Source organism: Rissa tridactyla, chromosome 16, assembly GCF_028500815.1.
Source record: "Rissa tridactyla isolate bRisTri1 chromosome 16, bRisTri1.patW.cur.20221130, whole genome shotgun sequence".
NCBI lineage: Eukaryota > Metazoa > Chordata > Aves > Charadriiformes > Laridae > Rissa > Rissa tridactyla.
The window spans coordinates 7219226-7236333 of NC_071481.1; the positions used below are offsets into that span (position 1 = coordinate 7219226).

Here is a 17108-nt window from a genome sequence, read left to right on the forward strand (position 1 = left end):
TTTGACCAATTTATTTATGTTTGACCAAATTTGATTTATTTTGTGCGGCGAACAGCGCCGGTTCCACCAAGTAAATAAAAGAAGAGCAGCAGATTTAAGAGGCGTAATTAGCGTGGTTGGTTTTAGCTGCGCCTGCCAGCGCTCGTGCCCGTAGGTGTGCACGGGGGAGCAGGCGCTGAGCTTCAGTTCCTGCAGCGCAACTTTCAACTCACAAAGTGATTAGGCAGCTGTGAGCTCTTTATATAAGCGTTCTGTCTGTGTTTAGATGTAAACCTAGTTTGCCTAAACTAAAAACCCATGGAAAGCTTTGAAGTGACTTTATTGCCATTAGCTCACTGTTCCTCATTAATGGTTACTAGCCCTTTGTGATGGCTTTCTCTTGGGCACGATAGTTACTGTGGTTTTTCACAGCGAGGGCCCTGCAGATTGAATCCAGATGCATTTGTTATGCATCCCAGCGCTAAGGAAACCTGACTTTCCATCTCACTGCTGGCTTGGGCTTTGCACAATAGGGTGTGACATCAGGATTATGTCATCTATGAGATTCTTGCCTCCGGGTTAGACTGATAAGTACAAGATGAAGTCTCATAAGACAGACCTAAACTGCCAAGATGCTCGCTGCTTTCATGTTTGTGTGTGCTTTTAAAATTAAAACCACGATGTTTTTCCCAAGGAAATTGTTTAGATGTGAAAGTAAACAGAGCAGTGTTGGGGTCCCTTCCTTAACTCGCCCACGGGCAGCTCGGAACTCAAACCAGGATCAATATTGAAGTTGTTGATATGTATTACGCAGGTTAGAGCAAACTTAGAAGAAGAGAGGAAAAAATCAAGCATAGTGTCATGCTGTGAACACTAAACTAGTTGCTTTTCATCTGATTTTTCTTTTTTTCCCTTTCTTTGGGTGCTTCATTTTGGAGCAGCTCTGTACAGACCACATTCTTATCTTCTGAATCGGAGATTTTCAGCGGAGGAGGAGTTTTTCCCTTGGGTTCCCACGGTTCTCTGTGATTACATAAAATCTGCACACTGGAGAGGGAAAGCTTGTATTAGGAGGTCAGCGGTGATGATGCAGCACTATCCTCAAACACCACTCTCCGAAGGTTTTAAATCCCTCGTAAGAAATTACTTAACGTGCTTTCAAAAATGGAGCGAGGCTGAATTTTTTAAACCTCAATTTATTGTGATCTGGAATTTTAGAACTGGTTATCCCTAATCTATGCATGGCTGCGCTTGCACAGGTTTACCTCACGCTCGCACAAATGCAGGGGGGTTTAATGGTGGATAATTGAAGACAGAGTAACTTAACACATAATACCCACCTTGTAGCATATCTGATTTATGCCTGTTTGAAGAAAGAAGTATGCCACATGAAACCCATAGTCTGCGCAGGCTTTGGCAAACTTAATACATGACACAGAAGACTTCTGCTGCTGTCTTTCCCCCTCCTACCCGTGTTTGAATTATAGCTGGCAGAGTGGAAAACGTGTCAGACTGTCGGTGGATGAAGCAGTGGGCTGTCTCTGCAGAGCACGCTGGCCGCACGGATGGGTACGGGTGAAAGATTTGTAAGCAGTCGGCGCTTCCTGGGAGTTAATGAACCAGTTACGCATTTGGACATGCTACAAAGTGACCCATTGTCTTGCTTATTAGGTGGCTAATGGAACTGTTTCCAGGTGACTTCTCAAAAGAGATTTGGTCATTAGTTTCCATCTGCCAAGAGCAATTGGATGGTACGGAAAATGCGAGCAATACACCTTTTTTTTTTTTTTTTAATAACGAAAGGTATTAGAAGGCACAAAATGGGAGGTTCTGGGAGATTTTTAGCCTTCTGGATCCCATTGTTTGGATACTGTTTTCCTTCCTTGTGGAGTTCTTGCACTTCACAACTCTGCTTCGCAGTTTGAGTCATCCCACTGTGGTCCAGATGTGTGCTTTTAAGTACAACTGGCATTAAAGTTACACATACCTAACGCGATTGGTATGTTTGCTCGAGGGATTTTTGCACCTGTGTATGCTGGAAAGAATTTCTGTAAAATACCTGTACAGAGTCCGCAGGCATACTTTGGGCTGTGTTCGTAAACTGTGGTGAAAAACAGCTGGTCTAAATACACAAACATTTTACCTTCTTCATTTTAAGTATTTAGGTAATGTTCTGAAGGTGTTACACAGTTGTGCTCCTGGGACCAGAGGAGGAGGGAGAGAGGAATTACAAGTCATCTGTACTCATGCCAGTGGGAGACGTGTTACATCCTGGTTAGTTCCCGGTACCAACTTGTCCCTTTTATTCAAGAACAGGCTCCTGAGCCTCATTACTAGAAAGCTGCGTGGAGGACACAGGCAACGAAATTACGTAGTGACAATTCTGATCTCTTGGTGTTGTCCTGAAGACTTTTTTTTTTTTTTTTTCTCCCCTCCCTTGAGCTCCGACATTGCAGGTGATTTGAACGAACGCCTTAGCGATGTCGTGGGTTTGGTGAAGGTTGGGTAGCTGAAATTTGCCGCTTCCTTCGTATTTCTGTTGCTATTTATGCGCTGGTTTGAAACGACGGGGCGCAGGCGTAGGGGAAGGACTCAGTGAAAATTGTGCCAGGTCAATTGCCATTACAGTCATCTGTTTTAATAATAGTTGAAATGTCTGCTTCCTCACCTCGTCTTTTAGGTAATGTTTTTGGGTTGCTGTTAGACACTGGCTCCTCAGATTGTGACTTTAGTCGTTGTCACTCTTGTAAAAACATTTGTAGCTGAATGCTCAGTATTTTCCTTTGGGGTGGGTTTTTTAAATGACAGATTTCTTGGAAGTCTGTTGATCTAAATAGATGGAGACGTTTCCCTTTCTACGCTGACCTTCTGTAGCTGGAAGAAATAGCTATGCAACCTTTAAAGGGAAAAAAAGAAAATATATTTTTCTGCTTTAAACGAGCCAGTTTGAAACACTGTGCAGCTCTTTTGAAGGTTTGCATAGCCGGTCTGAGGTTCCAGGTATTGGTACTTTGGCATCAGGTTTTGTGGCTTGGTGCTGCGAGAGCCATAAGCCAGGTACCAAAACCCACCCAGTGTCTCTGGCTCTTGGTTACTCACTGGAAAATACACAAGTGTTTTCATGGACGAGTGATTTGGTTCTGAAGTGTAATTGAAAGTCATAGCTTGTTTTTATTGCCGTGTGGTGGAAACTCATTTTCTCAGGAAAGGCTCCAGCATTCATTTGTAAGGTTTGCGAGAAGCAGAATGCTATCGGGAAAGTTACGGTACCTTTTCTGATCCGTCTTTTAGTGGTAAAACAAAATGATTAATCTGTCCTTCTTTCTTGAGGTCTCTGCTGGAAGCTGGGGGATTTCCTCCCCTATCGCATCCCTCTTGAAGTTAGGGCTTTGTTCTGGCCACAGTCTCCCTATTTCACGGATACAGCTCAAGTTCCTTAAACAAGTTTCCATCCTGTGCCTCCACCCGCTTCAACTTCAAACACTTCATAAAGCTTTGGATCACTCTTAGTTTAAATATTTTCTTTTATTCTTGCATTCGTAAAGTAGGTCAGTCTTAAGTGTGACATTTTTTGTATAAAACAGCTTTTTCCAGGAGTTCTGTGGTTGATGAGTAACGGATATAAAACTTAAGTGTTTGATCATGACATTAAAACTAGAATTGATTTTGAACAAAATGCTACTCTGAATCTTCTAAAGAGAAGGAAAGATTACACTGGGCCTTCTGCCTTTCAGTCACCTTCCTGGGCACCTTTATAAAAACCAATTTTACCAGAGATGGAAGAACAGTGGCTGCCCTCGGAGAGGACAGGGGTATCATTTCGCAGGGGTTTGGTTGTTAGTAAAGGGATATGACAACCATAACATTATGTTTTCTCGTTGTTTTATAACAAACTTTTGTCTGTAGGTAAACCCAGAGTATATCCTGGAGAGATCTGTGTTCTTAAGCAGAAGAGGAGCGATTGCTTTGCTCTCAATTGTTGTCCTTTGAAAGTGGTTTGTCCTTTGGGGACCTTTCTGAGGTACCTCAATATGAACTGGAGTTTTCCTCCCGTGTCTTGTACACCTCAAAAACGTCTGCTGCCTGCTTTGGGCTGGGCCTTGGGTGCTTTGGGAGAGGACTGGAGCTTCTAAAGAAGTCAGATTGCCTTTTACGACCGCTGTTTTGTTGGAGGATGACGTTCCACGAGCAGGGGATCCAGAACGGGCGAGCAGAGAAAATTACGTTTGATCCAGGAGCTGCGTAGCGCTTACAAAGTCTTTTGCTGCAACTACTGCGTGTAACGTTGATGGGCCTGTGCTCTGGTTTGCCCATCCATTTCTTTAACCGAGAAGACACCAGTTTATACCTTCCAGGAGCCTTTTCCAAGCTGGATACCTGTCCCGCTTGCGTTTTCAGAAGTGCTGCTTTTTAATCTGTGGTGAAGGGGTTTCTTGGAGGTGGTCCAGCCTTTCTGCAGCAAATCCAAGTTCATGAATGTAAATTTAAATTCCTACCAATCCGTCTGTCATCCAGTTTGCTATTATGTAGCAGCCAATTAACCTGTAGCGCTTCTTTATTTTTCTTGAAGAAAACAGGTTTCAAGAAAGTTCCCCTCTCCAAACATGACCTTCCAGGGATTAGATAGTCTTCAGAAATCCCATTTTAGTTGCTGCGTGAGAAAAGGTGCAACCTAATGTAGTGATCAACGAGATCTGTTTTCTCCCCTTGAAGAACGAGTGGATTTTTGAAGTGATTCTATATTGCTGAAGCACAGAGGAGGCTTTGGCTGATGTATATCCCGGCGTGCCTTGGATTCATAACAGTTCAGTCGCTGGCGTTGTTGTTTGAGTCTCCAGATACTGGATCTGGCTATGGCAAAGCAACTTTATTGAAATAGCATGTTGGTATTTAAAACAATATTAATACTATATTTGATTCATTAAATATACAAAGGCAAGTTAAAGCGTTTCCATGTGTGCGCTGTTAGTTCTGGCGGGAGGTTCTTCAGATGGTTTTATGTGGTTTCAGACAACATTTTAGCACATTCTTAAAATACCCACAAAAGCCTTTATGTAAAATCTCATAAAGGTGAACCACATAAAAATTATTTTTTTCCTGTTTCATGTCATTAGGATCAAAGTACAGTAGGTAAGAATAAATTTCCAAAAACCTTGTTTCGGTCCCTCTCTTAATTAATGTTTCATGCTCGTAGCAAGCTCATAAAATGGGTAATGGGGAAACTGTCTGTACACACTGTAATATTCTCAGTGGTTGCCAGTTCATTTTGAGTGAATTCACTTATTCTATATATGAATGTTTTTTGTAACCACGCTCGCTCTGGGAGTGGACAATAGCTTCTGCTCTCTGGCCTTTGATTCACGCTGCCCTTTGGGCACAAGAAGGGTCACTGAGACTGCAGCTGAGGTTCGCTGCGGGACTGCAGTTCCCATTAACTGCATTAACCAAAATCCATTTGTGAATTCCCCAGGGGATATAAAAAAGGTGTTTGTTGGTTTGTTAGGTTTAAATTGCCTGCTGGAAGTCTGGCTTTAGCATGCCCGTGGAGCAAAGGGCTTTCCTTTTTTAACGGTATGTTATCAGTGGCTTGACAAATGTCATAGGACGGTGCTCTGTATGTTGGTTACTGAAATGCCCACGCTCAGCTTGGTGATGAGTAGCAGTAGTCGCCCATTACAAATCAAATGATGCGGTGAGTTCATATGAAATCATAAAACCCTGCTGGGGTCAGCATTGTTTTTGATACAGGCTCGGATGCCTGCAATTAAAAAGATTTGGGGTTCTTCTGGTGACTCTGCCTTCTGGAAACGGCACGCTGGACTGATCTGCAAGTGCAGCGAGCACATTGAAAGTTCCCTGTGTTATTGGCATTAACTTTTCCAATATCTTTTCTCCTGACTTGTAAAAAGGATGGGTTAGCGTTCTTGAAGCTACAGTACTCCAAGCTAATACATAAAGTCCAAAACGCACAGGAAATCAAACCTTAAGTGGCATTAACAACTGTCAGGGGCGCGTTTGGAAAGGAGGGGAGCGTGGCGGTGGGCGGGTTTGACAAGCTTTTGATGCTGTCGATAAGTGATACTTTCCTTTCTTGCAGAAGAGGAGAAACATGCAGTCGCTTGCAGGTCCTTGTGATCGTCTCGCTCATGACAGTAAGAGGCAGGAACACAGAGTGGTTTGACCTGCGTGACTCTCCCAGCGTAGCTGCTGGGAACTGTCAGTCATAGCAGCTCCTCGTGTCTTTGGATGATGAGCTTTTGCTCTCTTCCAGACAGTGAATTCTCAGGTGTTTTGTCTGCTTTGTGTGTGTACTCGCAGAATGGCAGTAGGTGCTCACAACGGAATAGAAATGTCTCACTTCTAAAATATCTTGTCGTTGATTTTCTGGCTCAGCCGAAGTTGCCGTTCCATAGCTCTTCTCAGGAGATGGTGATTCTGCCCAGCGCGAATGAGTTCAGCACTGAGATCTAAGAGTTGTGTGCCAGGAGAGAGTATTCCCTTTTGTGTGATATTCCTTATGATTCTCCGGTAACTTGAGAATGGAAACAGTTGGGAAAAAGCTGTGGGTTACAGTTTCAGTTTCCTATAAGCCAGTATTATTTCTTGTGCCTCTTCCTACAGTCCTGAGTTGTTTACCATTATGTTAAAGTGAGTCTTTCATCTGGCAGGTAAGGAGCCAAGCGCTGGTGTTACAAGGGAGTTGAGTTCTGCACGTGTTATTGCTTTGTTAGTTTTCTTAGAGATTACTTTTTGCTATGAGAAACCTGAGATTTAGGTAGTCTTGTGTACTCTCTATTGTGTATCATATGTGAAGCTGGAATAATATATAAACATCAACGGCATCCCTTCATTTCTAAGAACCTTGGTTTTAGTTCAACTCTATTTGCAATAAATCAGTAAGTCAGCTTCACGCAAGCTTTTGAGACAGCAGCATAAAGCTACTTGCTTGCTCCCTTTTGTTTTAATTAGAGGACTTTGTTGTAAAGAACTTCCAGGCTTTCCCAACAGTGAGACAAAAGGGAAAAAAAACAAACGCCAAAACTGTAAAATAAAGCCTTACTCTCAGCCTACTTTGTAGCTTGTGCTTTTACCAGCTGTTACAGTTAATTGGAATCAGAGGAACTGTGTGCTCACGCAGTGTAGAAATCTGTAACTAGCTCTGTTTCTCACTCGACTTTTATTCTCCTTAGAGAAATGTACGGTTTTTTGTAATTAAAGTCTCTGTATTATAAAACGATTTAAACTGTTGTGTTTCTAGGTAGGTAACTGGTGAGAGCGTGCTGTCTTAAAAGAAAAAAACCACTTTACTAGGATATAGAGATTCTGCTTATTTAAGATTAATATTGATATCTGACTCTGGCTCGGATCCTGCTTACTTTTAACATGCCTTTTGGATTGCATCCTGCAGGTATTTTGAAGGTGGAGTCTCCTCTGTCTACCTCTGGGATCTGGATCATGGCTTTGCCGGGGTGATCCTCATTAAGAAAGCTGGAGATGGATCAAAGAAGATTAAGGGATGCTGGGATTCCATCCACGTGGTGGAGGTTCAGGTACAGCCTCTGGGGCAGCTGATATTCCTAAGTGAAAACAAAACCCAGTTAATTCCAGACAATTAACGAGCACAGGTGTTCCACTGAACAATGCAATATTGTGTTAGGGGCTGTAAACTTCTTTCCCCTGGTAATTTTTGAAAATTCCCTGAAGCAATTTGGATAGAGATAAGTCAGGGCTGTAATCAAAAAGAATCCCAGAAGAATTGAAGGTATGTTGCTTTCTGTGCGTGTGATCCTGAGATTATTATTTTTTTTTTAACATAAAGGTCTACAGATAAATATCACTAATTAGGTAATAAAAACAAGGTAATAGGAGGTTAAATAGCTCTAACGAGATTTGCTTTGGAAAATTAGGGGAATATACACACTTAAAATTGTTTTTAAGAAAGCAACTGTGCTGGAGGAGTGGAGTTGTATGTGTCTGTCCTGTCGCTCTTAGGGTCTTTGGGGCCAGCCACCATTTAGTTTTTGGAGGGATTTTAACCTTTTGTCTCTATTCTTTTTGTTATCCTTCTGTTTCTAGGAGAAATCCAGTGGTCGTACTGCTCATTACAAGCTGACCTCCACAGTGATGCTGTGGCTGCAGACTAATAAAACTGGTTCTGGTACCATGAACCTTGGAGGGAGCCTTACCAGACAGGTATGTCTGTATATTGGCAGGAGTGTTCGCTGCAGACCCGAGGCTTGCCTTTCCTCATTTATATACCCAGTAGTCCCAGTCAGGAACAAAAAGTTGCTTTTGTGAGGTGTTGTGTAAACATCTATTCTCCTGCTGCCTGTGCAGCCCAGTGAAACAGTTAATGCCTAAGTGTGTAATTACCAGGAAGCCCCTTGAGCTTTGCTTGATGGCCGTATAGCTTTCAATTAAAAATATAAAACATCCAGTGAGAGTTTAGACTTGCTTCTAAGTCTTAGTTTTTCTTTTGGTATTCCTAAATTTTTATACTTCCATAGGTGTTACCCAGACAGATATTTTGATCTGTAAGATTTGCCCACTTTCGTACTGGAAAATTCAAATAGGTTTATAAAACTACAGGATGATCTCTTTTGTTATGTATCTCTTTTAAAAGCCAGATAGGGCACCATGAACGAGCCGTTATTTTCCATGGACTATAGGATTCTTTTGTTCTTAGAGACTTCAGTTGTCTTGTAGTGTCCTCCTTTAGTATTTTCCTCCTGCAGTACCAAGACACTGATATTAAAATAAATAAATAAATAAATCTTCTAAACATTTGGGGGGGGTTGTGCCAGTGTTAATTACTTTGAGTTCCTCTTGAGAGAGCCACTTTTCGGAAGGAAGGTGCCAGACTGCTGACTGTTGGGGCACTGCTGCTCTCTTAGTCTCTGACAGGCAGAATCTGCTGGACTTGACTTCCCTGGGTGAAGGTGCTTCTGCCCCAGCCACCTGCCAAAGGTCGCCGTCTCCCAGCTTCGTGCTGCTGATGAATTGCGGTTCTTTAAGATCTGGACTGTGGAAGTCAGTGACTTGAGCAGAGTAATAAACCGGAGGACAGGAGGGATATTGTATGGTCATGAGTGACTAGAGAGATTGGCAGTAGCTAAAACTCCTTTATGAGACTTCCCAGGGCAGACTGTTGCTTTCGATACAAAGGACAATGCGGACTCTGTTAAGCAGTTCATGGTTTTGTACAGGTTTGAGCCAGGCGAAGGAAAGAAGGGTCTGTGATTGCAGAGAGGAACTGAAATTGTGTTAGCATTGCAGGCGCAGGAGCTTGCCCTAGACCCCAGGTGATTTTTCTTTCCACGTTGTTGATTTACAGAAGAAGCTGATGGAAAAGCCGAGGGGAGGGGGAGGAGGGAAGGCATCTGGAGACTGTTTTGAGCATTGCGTACTCTTTTAAAATGTTTGCAGTAATTACACCCGAGTTATGGTGACCCGGACAAATATTTAATCACAGGCCTTCCTAATACTTTAAATCATAGCTGTGAAGTGGAGGCCAAGGGCTTGACTCCGGCCGTGGCCTCATGGTGCGCGAGAGCTGTGCCAAGGAAAACAAGAGTCTGTTGAGAATGGGTGTCCTCAGTACACCTTGGCCTGAACTGCTGGGCCTTGTTTAGTTTGACTTTCGCTCTCTAAGCTTTGGTGGGGAGATTCATGCTTCTGTCATCATTTTAACAGCAGATCATTTAATTCATATGTGATGCATTAAAGCAGGGGCCTGCTTCCAATGTAAGTAACCATAAAAAAGCCACTGGGGTAATGATGCACTGCTTCTGCACAAACAATGGAAACTTGAGTTTCAGAATTTAGCTTTGGGCCGGAGATTTTCTGTTTGCAGATGCCACAGTAGGCTTAACGGGACAGGCTTCGTCGGAATCCACGGCAGAAAACGAAAATCTTCATGCTGCCTTGAGGTATGCTGTGTGAGGAGGGGCTGTTTGTCCTGAGCCATTTATTTAGCTGTAGCTGGACTAAACTCCTGAGTGCAAGGCTTTTACTTTTCTGTAAATCCAGTTTGCCACATCACCTAAGGACAGCAGGTTTTCTTTTTACTTTTTGGTAGGCTTTTCATACAGTCTGCAGCAAACTTAGGCCCCGAAAGTCGGTTTTGGTAATCTCTGGAATGGCATGTGACAGTTTTACCTTGACGATACCAGTAATCTGTTGTCCCAACCATAATTTTGAAATAATTTTGTCCATAATGAATTGGACATGGTTTTGGTCAACTCAACATTTGACCACCTTTGATCGTAAAATGTGAATAGCAGATGTCCTTGTGTTTTCAGTGGAAGCTTTTGAAGCGTTCACAAGCTTTGTAATATCCTGGCTTACAAACCGATGGCCGAGAGAACCTTTCAGTGCTTTGAAAGGGAAGTCTGTTGAGAGCCATTACTTTGAAACCCGTTTCGCCTCGTTGCTGCAAATCGGGTCTTTTTCGAGTGATGACTGGAATGATTGACTTGGTGGCCAGGAGCAGGCGCAAAGGAACAGCGAAGGTAATGCCTCCAAATTCACTGCCTCGGGCAGCGACGAGGAGCTGGGCATGGCTCGCGCTGAAACGCGACTTCCTATGGAAACACTTGCTCAGTAATTTCCCTTCCTAATGTCTGCAGATTATGGTGGGTGCAAGTAATCAAGCAATCCTCGTTGTTCTTCTGTGAATGGACAGTGTGGTAGAGCTGAGCTTGGATCTAGAAGTACGAGTCTAGAAATAGCTGTTCTCTGCTCTTATTTCCTATTGGTGAAGTATTTGCCCCGCATCAGGCACAAATATGTGGGGGGGTTTAGTGCCTTTATCAAGACTATTTGGAAGAACTTGTCTTTGCATTTCCTGCATGTGCTCAGATTCTTGTTACTACAAGGCTTCCACTTAGACTATTCCTAAATGTTGCACTGAATTTCCAAGAATATTTTTTTTTCTCTCTCTCTTGTATTTGAGTATTCTTACACCTGGCTTGCGGCCATGTGATGTTATGTTCTAGGTAGATATTACTTAGAGGTCACATCACCGTCCTATGTCTGCCTTAATGTCGTACACTGAGAAATGATGTATCTCTTCCAATTCATTGAACTACTGCTGTTCAGTGGCTTTTCCAACCTGGTTTTCCATTTACTACAACAGGAGTTGTCTCTGTCTTTATTTATAAGGAGAAAGAACTGTACGAGCATCTTACAGTGGACAGAATTAGGGAAGAGAGGGAGACACATGGTAGACAGAGGACTCTGCCTGTTTTGGGAAGCTGAAAATCTCCTTTGTGTAACTTGAATTTACTTTGCCTGGTGGTTTTCAAAATGATAACTTCAGGCTTTTACTTTATCAGTTCAATTTTGGAAGATTTTTTTTTTAAAGAGCTGGAGTATAGAGTAGTTCAAATAAAACGGCACGTGGTGTGTTCTGAATGGAGTTTTGGATATAGGTTATGTTTAAAATGTAGGATTTCAGATTCAGGCCTGATCCAATGGAGAAATGTGTGTGGGTGTACACACACAAGTATACAATACCAAAACACAATGTAGTGATATATATTTCTTTACATAACTTATGTATAGACATAATGGATTTATATCTGTGCACATATATATAAACTTCTATCTTGATAGGATAAAAGAAATTCGTAGCCAGCTCCATGCACGTAGGATCCATAGATCACAATTTTGGTCTGAAAATGTAGGGAGAATTAAAGCTGAAGTGACATCTTCGCGTTGGACTTTTCATTAGACCACTGTTGAAGCAGTCCTTCTGCATGGAGGAACGCGTGTCTCTCTGCCTAGTGAAGGTTTTGTTCTAGTCTTTAGCGATGTATGTTGTTATACATACATAGTGACACAGTGTACGATCCCGTCTGTTTTGACTCCAAAGGACATTATAGAAGAACTTTCTGGTGGAACTAGAAGGAGAAAGCTGATTGATTTTTATTTTTTTTTTTTTATTTTTCCCCCGGCTATCGTCCTTCCCCAGGAGGCACGCAATGTCAGGTAGAGAACAAGGTGCTCTTCCAGACAGTCTGTTCTGGAGACGAGCCTGGATGCAGCTCAGGAGAGCTCGGGGTTGAAGCGCCGCAGGCTGGGATGGAGGAAGAAACTCCCAGCTCGTGTCCAACGCTGGCAGGATTCAGTCAACACAAGGACTGAGGCTGGAATTTGGATAGGGAAGGGGTGACCGGTGTATTATATCCCGTCTGCCTTGACGAGGGGCCGCAGGTTGAAGTGCTGTACATCCGAGAGGAAAGGACAGGACACGCTACCTTCAATTTACAACAAAGGAAGTAATGCTTGCAGGGAAATGAAAAATGCCAGCAGCTTTTCAATTACCTTGCACGTTCTCCAATGACTGCAGGTAACTCCCGCCCCCCTCCTGATTCAAGCCAGATGCCTGGCAGATGATTTTTCTCCCTGACGGACGTTAAGGTCCTGTCCTCTTTGTGTACGTTGGAATTACTTGTGTCGTTTGCCACGGCACTGTAGTGCTTTGGCTGAATTTTGAGGTTTCATTAGGCAGCACTTTTATTTAAGGTAAGAGCAGCTGTGTGATCCTGTTTCATTTTATGCAAAGTAGATGTAGCCTTCCCGTTTTCTGGCAAATAGTCAAAACTGCACTTTGTTGGACAGATTTCTGGAGCCCCCTCCTTAAAAGCAAGACTAACAGGTGCCTTTCTGAGATAGCGTTGCGCACAAAGAACCTGTGTGTGTTTCCTAAGCCAGGACGACCATTGTGAGGAAGCGCAAGTTTGCTGAGAAAGAAGTTGGCTCAAAACCTGTAGTTTGTTTATTTACACACGGAGGTGTGGGAAAGGGAGGATATAAAGTTGTAGGGGAAGTGAAGCCTGGGATTTCAGATTAAAGCAGCGCAGATGTGCCTTGATTTTCATACTTGAAATACTCTCTAGCGAAGGTGGAACGTTTTGCAGAGCTGGATGAAGGCTGATCTGTTGGAGACTGAGCTCTCCCTGCGTTTGGGAAGATGTGCCCTGTGATGTAGCACTGCTCAACAAAACACCACCAGAGACATTCTGCCATTTATCATAATAGGTAAATCCTCCGAGGCTCGCGCTCTGCAATTAGGAGAGTCATGTATTTTCATCAAGTTGAGCTTTCCTGTAAAGGCCTATCCCACCAACTTCCAGATGTTGTAGCGTTAAGCGGGGCGTTGGGGTGTGTTTTGCCACCAGAGGGATCTTCAGGTTGTAGCTGTCACGATCCTTAAGCTCCCCCTCAGCAGTTGTCCAGTTTCCTGGAGGCACTGTCTCTTTTAATCGCTAACCAAGTAGCGTTTTGGGGTGCAGAGGATAGCAGACACCTTCTGAACAGTAATTATCTGGGAAATTATTTCTGCTTCGCATGAACGTGTGGATTTTACAGCGGTTCAGTTGTATAATAGCTGGTTTAGAAAAAGAGTGAGTAGAAGAGTTGAGCACGTATGGGCTAGTGGCATGTAGAGCTGATGGAGCATCCCCAGATTTGCTCATGGTTTCGAATGTATGGTTTAGTGAAGGATACGGGATATCCTTGGTTACACTGGTCAGAGTAAATATACATGAAGGCCATGAAAGTATGAGGTAAGTTCTCAGCTGATTTCTACAAAGCTGCAAGCTCCATGGAGCTCACAACCTTCGTTTATCTAGTTACAGTTTGAAATAGGCTTTGGAGAGAGAGGGGCCAAATTTTGCCTCACTGATATCCAAATAATTCCACATACTTTCCACCTGGAGACTTCAGTCTGCCTACTGCCGGTGGCTTGGGAGCCTTTGGCTCGCATCGGTCTGTTTGTGTTTCATTAAAGAGATTTTCATGTTGCTCCGTGGCCAGAGCAGCTGTGGATGGTTGTTGTCAGTTCTTCAGAGCAAAATGGTGGATGAGTTTCCTTCTTATCTTTCTAGTATTTTTAGGCGCTTTCATGATGAACCAAAGTGTTTATCCGACTTAAATTTATCTCTTTGTATTAACTCTTCCTCCAAGTAACGTTTACAGAAAGCCCAGACAGCTGCTATATTCCACGCAGGAAACATCCGAAGTGACCAGCCAGCCATCGAGAGCTTAATATACCCCGAAGAGTGAGTTTCCCTCTGAGTCAGACTCGCAGCAGATGGCTGGGGAAATGAGGCAGGGAAGCCAAACGGCGTGTATCTCGACCGGGAGAGGAGCGACTGAGCCATGTCGATCGGACTTGGCTCATTCCGGAGCGTTAGGTTTTTGGCTGAGCTCGACGGCAGATGGGGAGCGACAGCGGGAAGATGAGCTGCTTGTTAACATCAACTTACAGAATGGAATTTCCCCTCGAAGCGAATTAACCCCTTTATTTAAGCAGCTATAGGCTTTCTGCTCAGGTCCGTGCAGTAACAGCCACCGGAAGGAACCTTTAAAAATCCCAGCAACTCCGCTGTTAGTACAACATGGCTGCTTACTGACTCTGAACTCCATTAAAACAGCCTCTCGTAACATCTGGGCTTCTATAGCGTATAAAAATGTTTTCCTTCTGGCAGCAGTTTTTATGGAGATGTAATAATATACGTTTTTGCAGAAAAATGATTCTATTTTCAGATTTTGCTTCTTACCAATGAGCTCGGCCTGTCCAGGTGTGGAGGAGCCGCAGTGGGGAGCCTGGGGAAGTAAATGACCCGCTGCCAACTCCCCGGCTGCCCCAGATTTGGTCAATTTGCTGATAGTTCCCAAACTCACTGTAACATGTATGCGTGTGTTTGCGTAGTTCAGATTTATATTCTCCTTCTACTGCAACTGGATCCGTTCTCCAGGCAGCGTGTCTCCATTACACGTAAACAATCTGACTGCAATCGAAAGGAAAAATTAAACTTCCTTGTTCTCTTTCTCCCCCTCTTCTAGGTTATCTTTTGCCTTCAGGGTTCCAACTAAATTACATGCTTCCCCAAGCCTGTTAGAGACTTGGCTTATTAGAAGAAACCTGTAGCTGGCCCAGATTTTTAAACTCTACCCTGAGGGAGGGATATGAACAGATGGATAAGAGAATTCAGTGGGATTAGCAAAACTCTTTGAAGACTGTTCTTCCCACTACATTTTTTCTCTGGGTTTTGTTTTCATGCCATCTCAGCACATCTTGTATCGGTTGAGGTTCCTGGGACTGTTCGTTGTTCAACAGCTTGTCCGCGTTTAGCCGGAATTTTCATCTCAAGAGCTGGGGAAGATGGTCTTTTCCTTAGCACAGAGCATGGATGGTCAACCACGGCCGCTGGATGGACATTATATGGGGCAGAGTCAGATGAAATAAAACACGTGTTGCATTCTGCAGTACCAGCTCCCGATTTTTGATCTTAGCGATGAAAAAGCTCACCTGGTTCAGGTACCCGTCTCCTGTTCAGATACAGCGCTAAGCGTGTGGTATCATTATACGCTGGAGTTGATCCAACTCTGAATTTCTACTGCAAAATACCTCCCATACTTAACTGCTTTGTACCTCTTTCCCCCTGATAGTTAGGTAAATGTTGGTTCAGCTTTTTGGTCTAAAAGGAAAAGAAAAAAAGAACTACAAACTGTCAAATTTCTCTTTCCATATCATCGCAGTCGTTTAAGTCATCACCAGTCTTGCAGGTAGTTGTGGGTTTTGTATTCTCTGCACCTTCCCTCTCTACTGGAAGGTAAATAATGCCTGAGGTGCCTTTTGCCAGGAGATCCTGAGAACGGAGAGTGTGCCCCACGTGTGGTCGGAGTTGTGTTTGGGGTGAAGATGAAAAGAAAAGGCTGGTTTTGCAGGGGTGGTTCGCAGCTGTTAAACTGACAGCACCATCCTTGCGTGCATCTCATCAGCAACCACCTTGTTTTCAGATCCACATGCTGTGCTGCTGGGCTTCGTGTTACACGTTCACTACCGTAGAACTCCTATAGATCTACAACCCCGTAGTAGGTAGGGAATGACCGTTTTGTAGTGCCTGTCTACACCAGGGATCTACAGCAGGGTTTTATTTTGATTCATGGTTTTTACATTGCGTTTCTGTTACCAACATGTGAGCCTTTGTCTAGTTCTGGGAATTTCTTGGTACTTTACTGGTCTGTTTGCACGTTGACAAAAGAGTTCCTCTAGGATTTTGAAGCCCACTTCCACCCCTTCTCTTGATAAGGAAAGTTGTCACGCATCTACCGTCAGATTTCCGTGTCACCAATGGACCTGTGTCTTTCCTTTCTAGATGGAGAAAGATGAGACTGTGAGCGACTCCTCTCCACACATAGCCAATATCGGACGCTTGGTAGAGGTAAGTGCTGGGAAGCCACCCCGCCTTGAGCCTGCTGCAGGTTCTCTTGCCTATATTTAGTCCCACGTCTAAGGATTTTGTTGTATGCTTGGTTTTATCTTTACACATGAGTTACCCCACTCTGCACTTACAGCAATCACCTTCCTGTAAAATAAGTGGTCCTTTCCTCAGATCTAGTTAACAATTTCCTACCCTCTTGCCACTATCGTCACTTGTGGGCAAAATTATTTCAAGTCAGGTTGTTATACAGAACTGTCCTTTTTAACTGAAAGCTCGGAGTGTATCAAGTGCTTGTTAAATCCACTGGCATTGGGTTTATGGCAGCTGTCAGTCACGTATGCTCAGCGTGACGAGCAAAGGATGTGATTGTGTTGTATTTAAATTCTGACTTCTCTTTCTACTGTTCTTAAAAACAGCCAGGTGGTTCCAGAATTAAGCCATGGCGTTAATGGTTTGCAGCATTTAGACTTTGTTTTAAATTCTCTCTTCCTCTCAACACCACTGGTCAAAATATAGTTCATTGTGCCCTCCTGTATGAAGGTATTCTTGATTTCCTTGATCTTCATAGCCCCTTTGGCAAGACAGGAGGCAATTCTCAACTAGAATAGACCATAATGTTTTTTTTGAAGGAACTGGGAAATGAAAGGAAGGCAGGTACTTCTTTTTTGATCCCTTTTCTAAGTTTTTTGGCTTGAGTGAAAGCGACCTAATGAAAAAAAATACTGCTTATTTACAAGATCTTTCTCAAAGCTGTTTGCCATGCAGTTTTAATGAACGAGTCGCCAGCTCGAAAATTCAAAGCACAAAACTATTGCCCTGTTGGTTATATGAAATGACTGACTTGCCACTTGTAGTCTGTTCAGCGCCAGGAAATTACAGAGTGAGGTTGGGGTG

At 43.4% G+C, this 17108-nt stretch overlaps 1 protein-coding gene across 3 annotated transcripts in view; it reads left to right on the forward strand.

The window, feature by feature from the left end:
• Positions 1–17108, forward strand: part of CAPZB (capping actin protein of muscle Z-line subunit beta) — a 69970-nt gene that overhangs the window by 48903 nt on the left and 3959 nt on the right. For all 3 annotated transcript variants that reach the window (XM_054222514.1, XM_054222515.1, XM_054222513.1), the window contains 3 exons: positions 7388–7529; positions 8056–8172; positions 16149–16214. In XM_054222514.1, coding sequence (XP_054078489.1) covers positions 7388–7529; positions 8056–8172; positions 16149–16214 — 325 coding nt within the window. The remainder of the gene's footprint in view (positions 1–7387; positions 7530–8055; positions 8173–16148; positions 16215–17108) is intronic.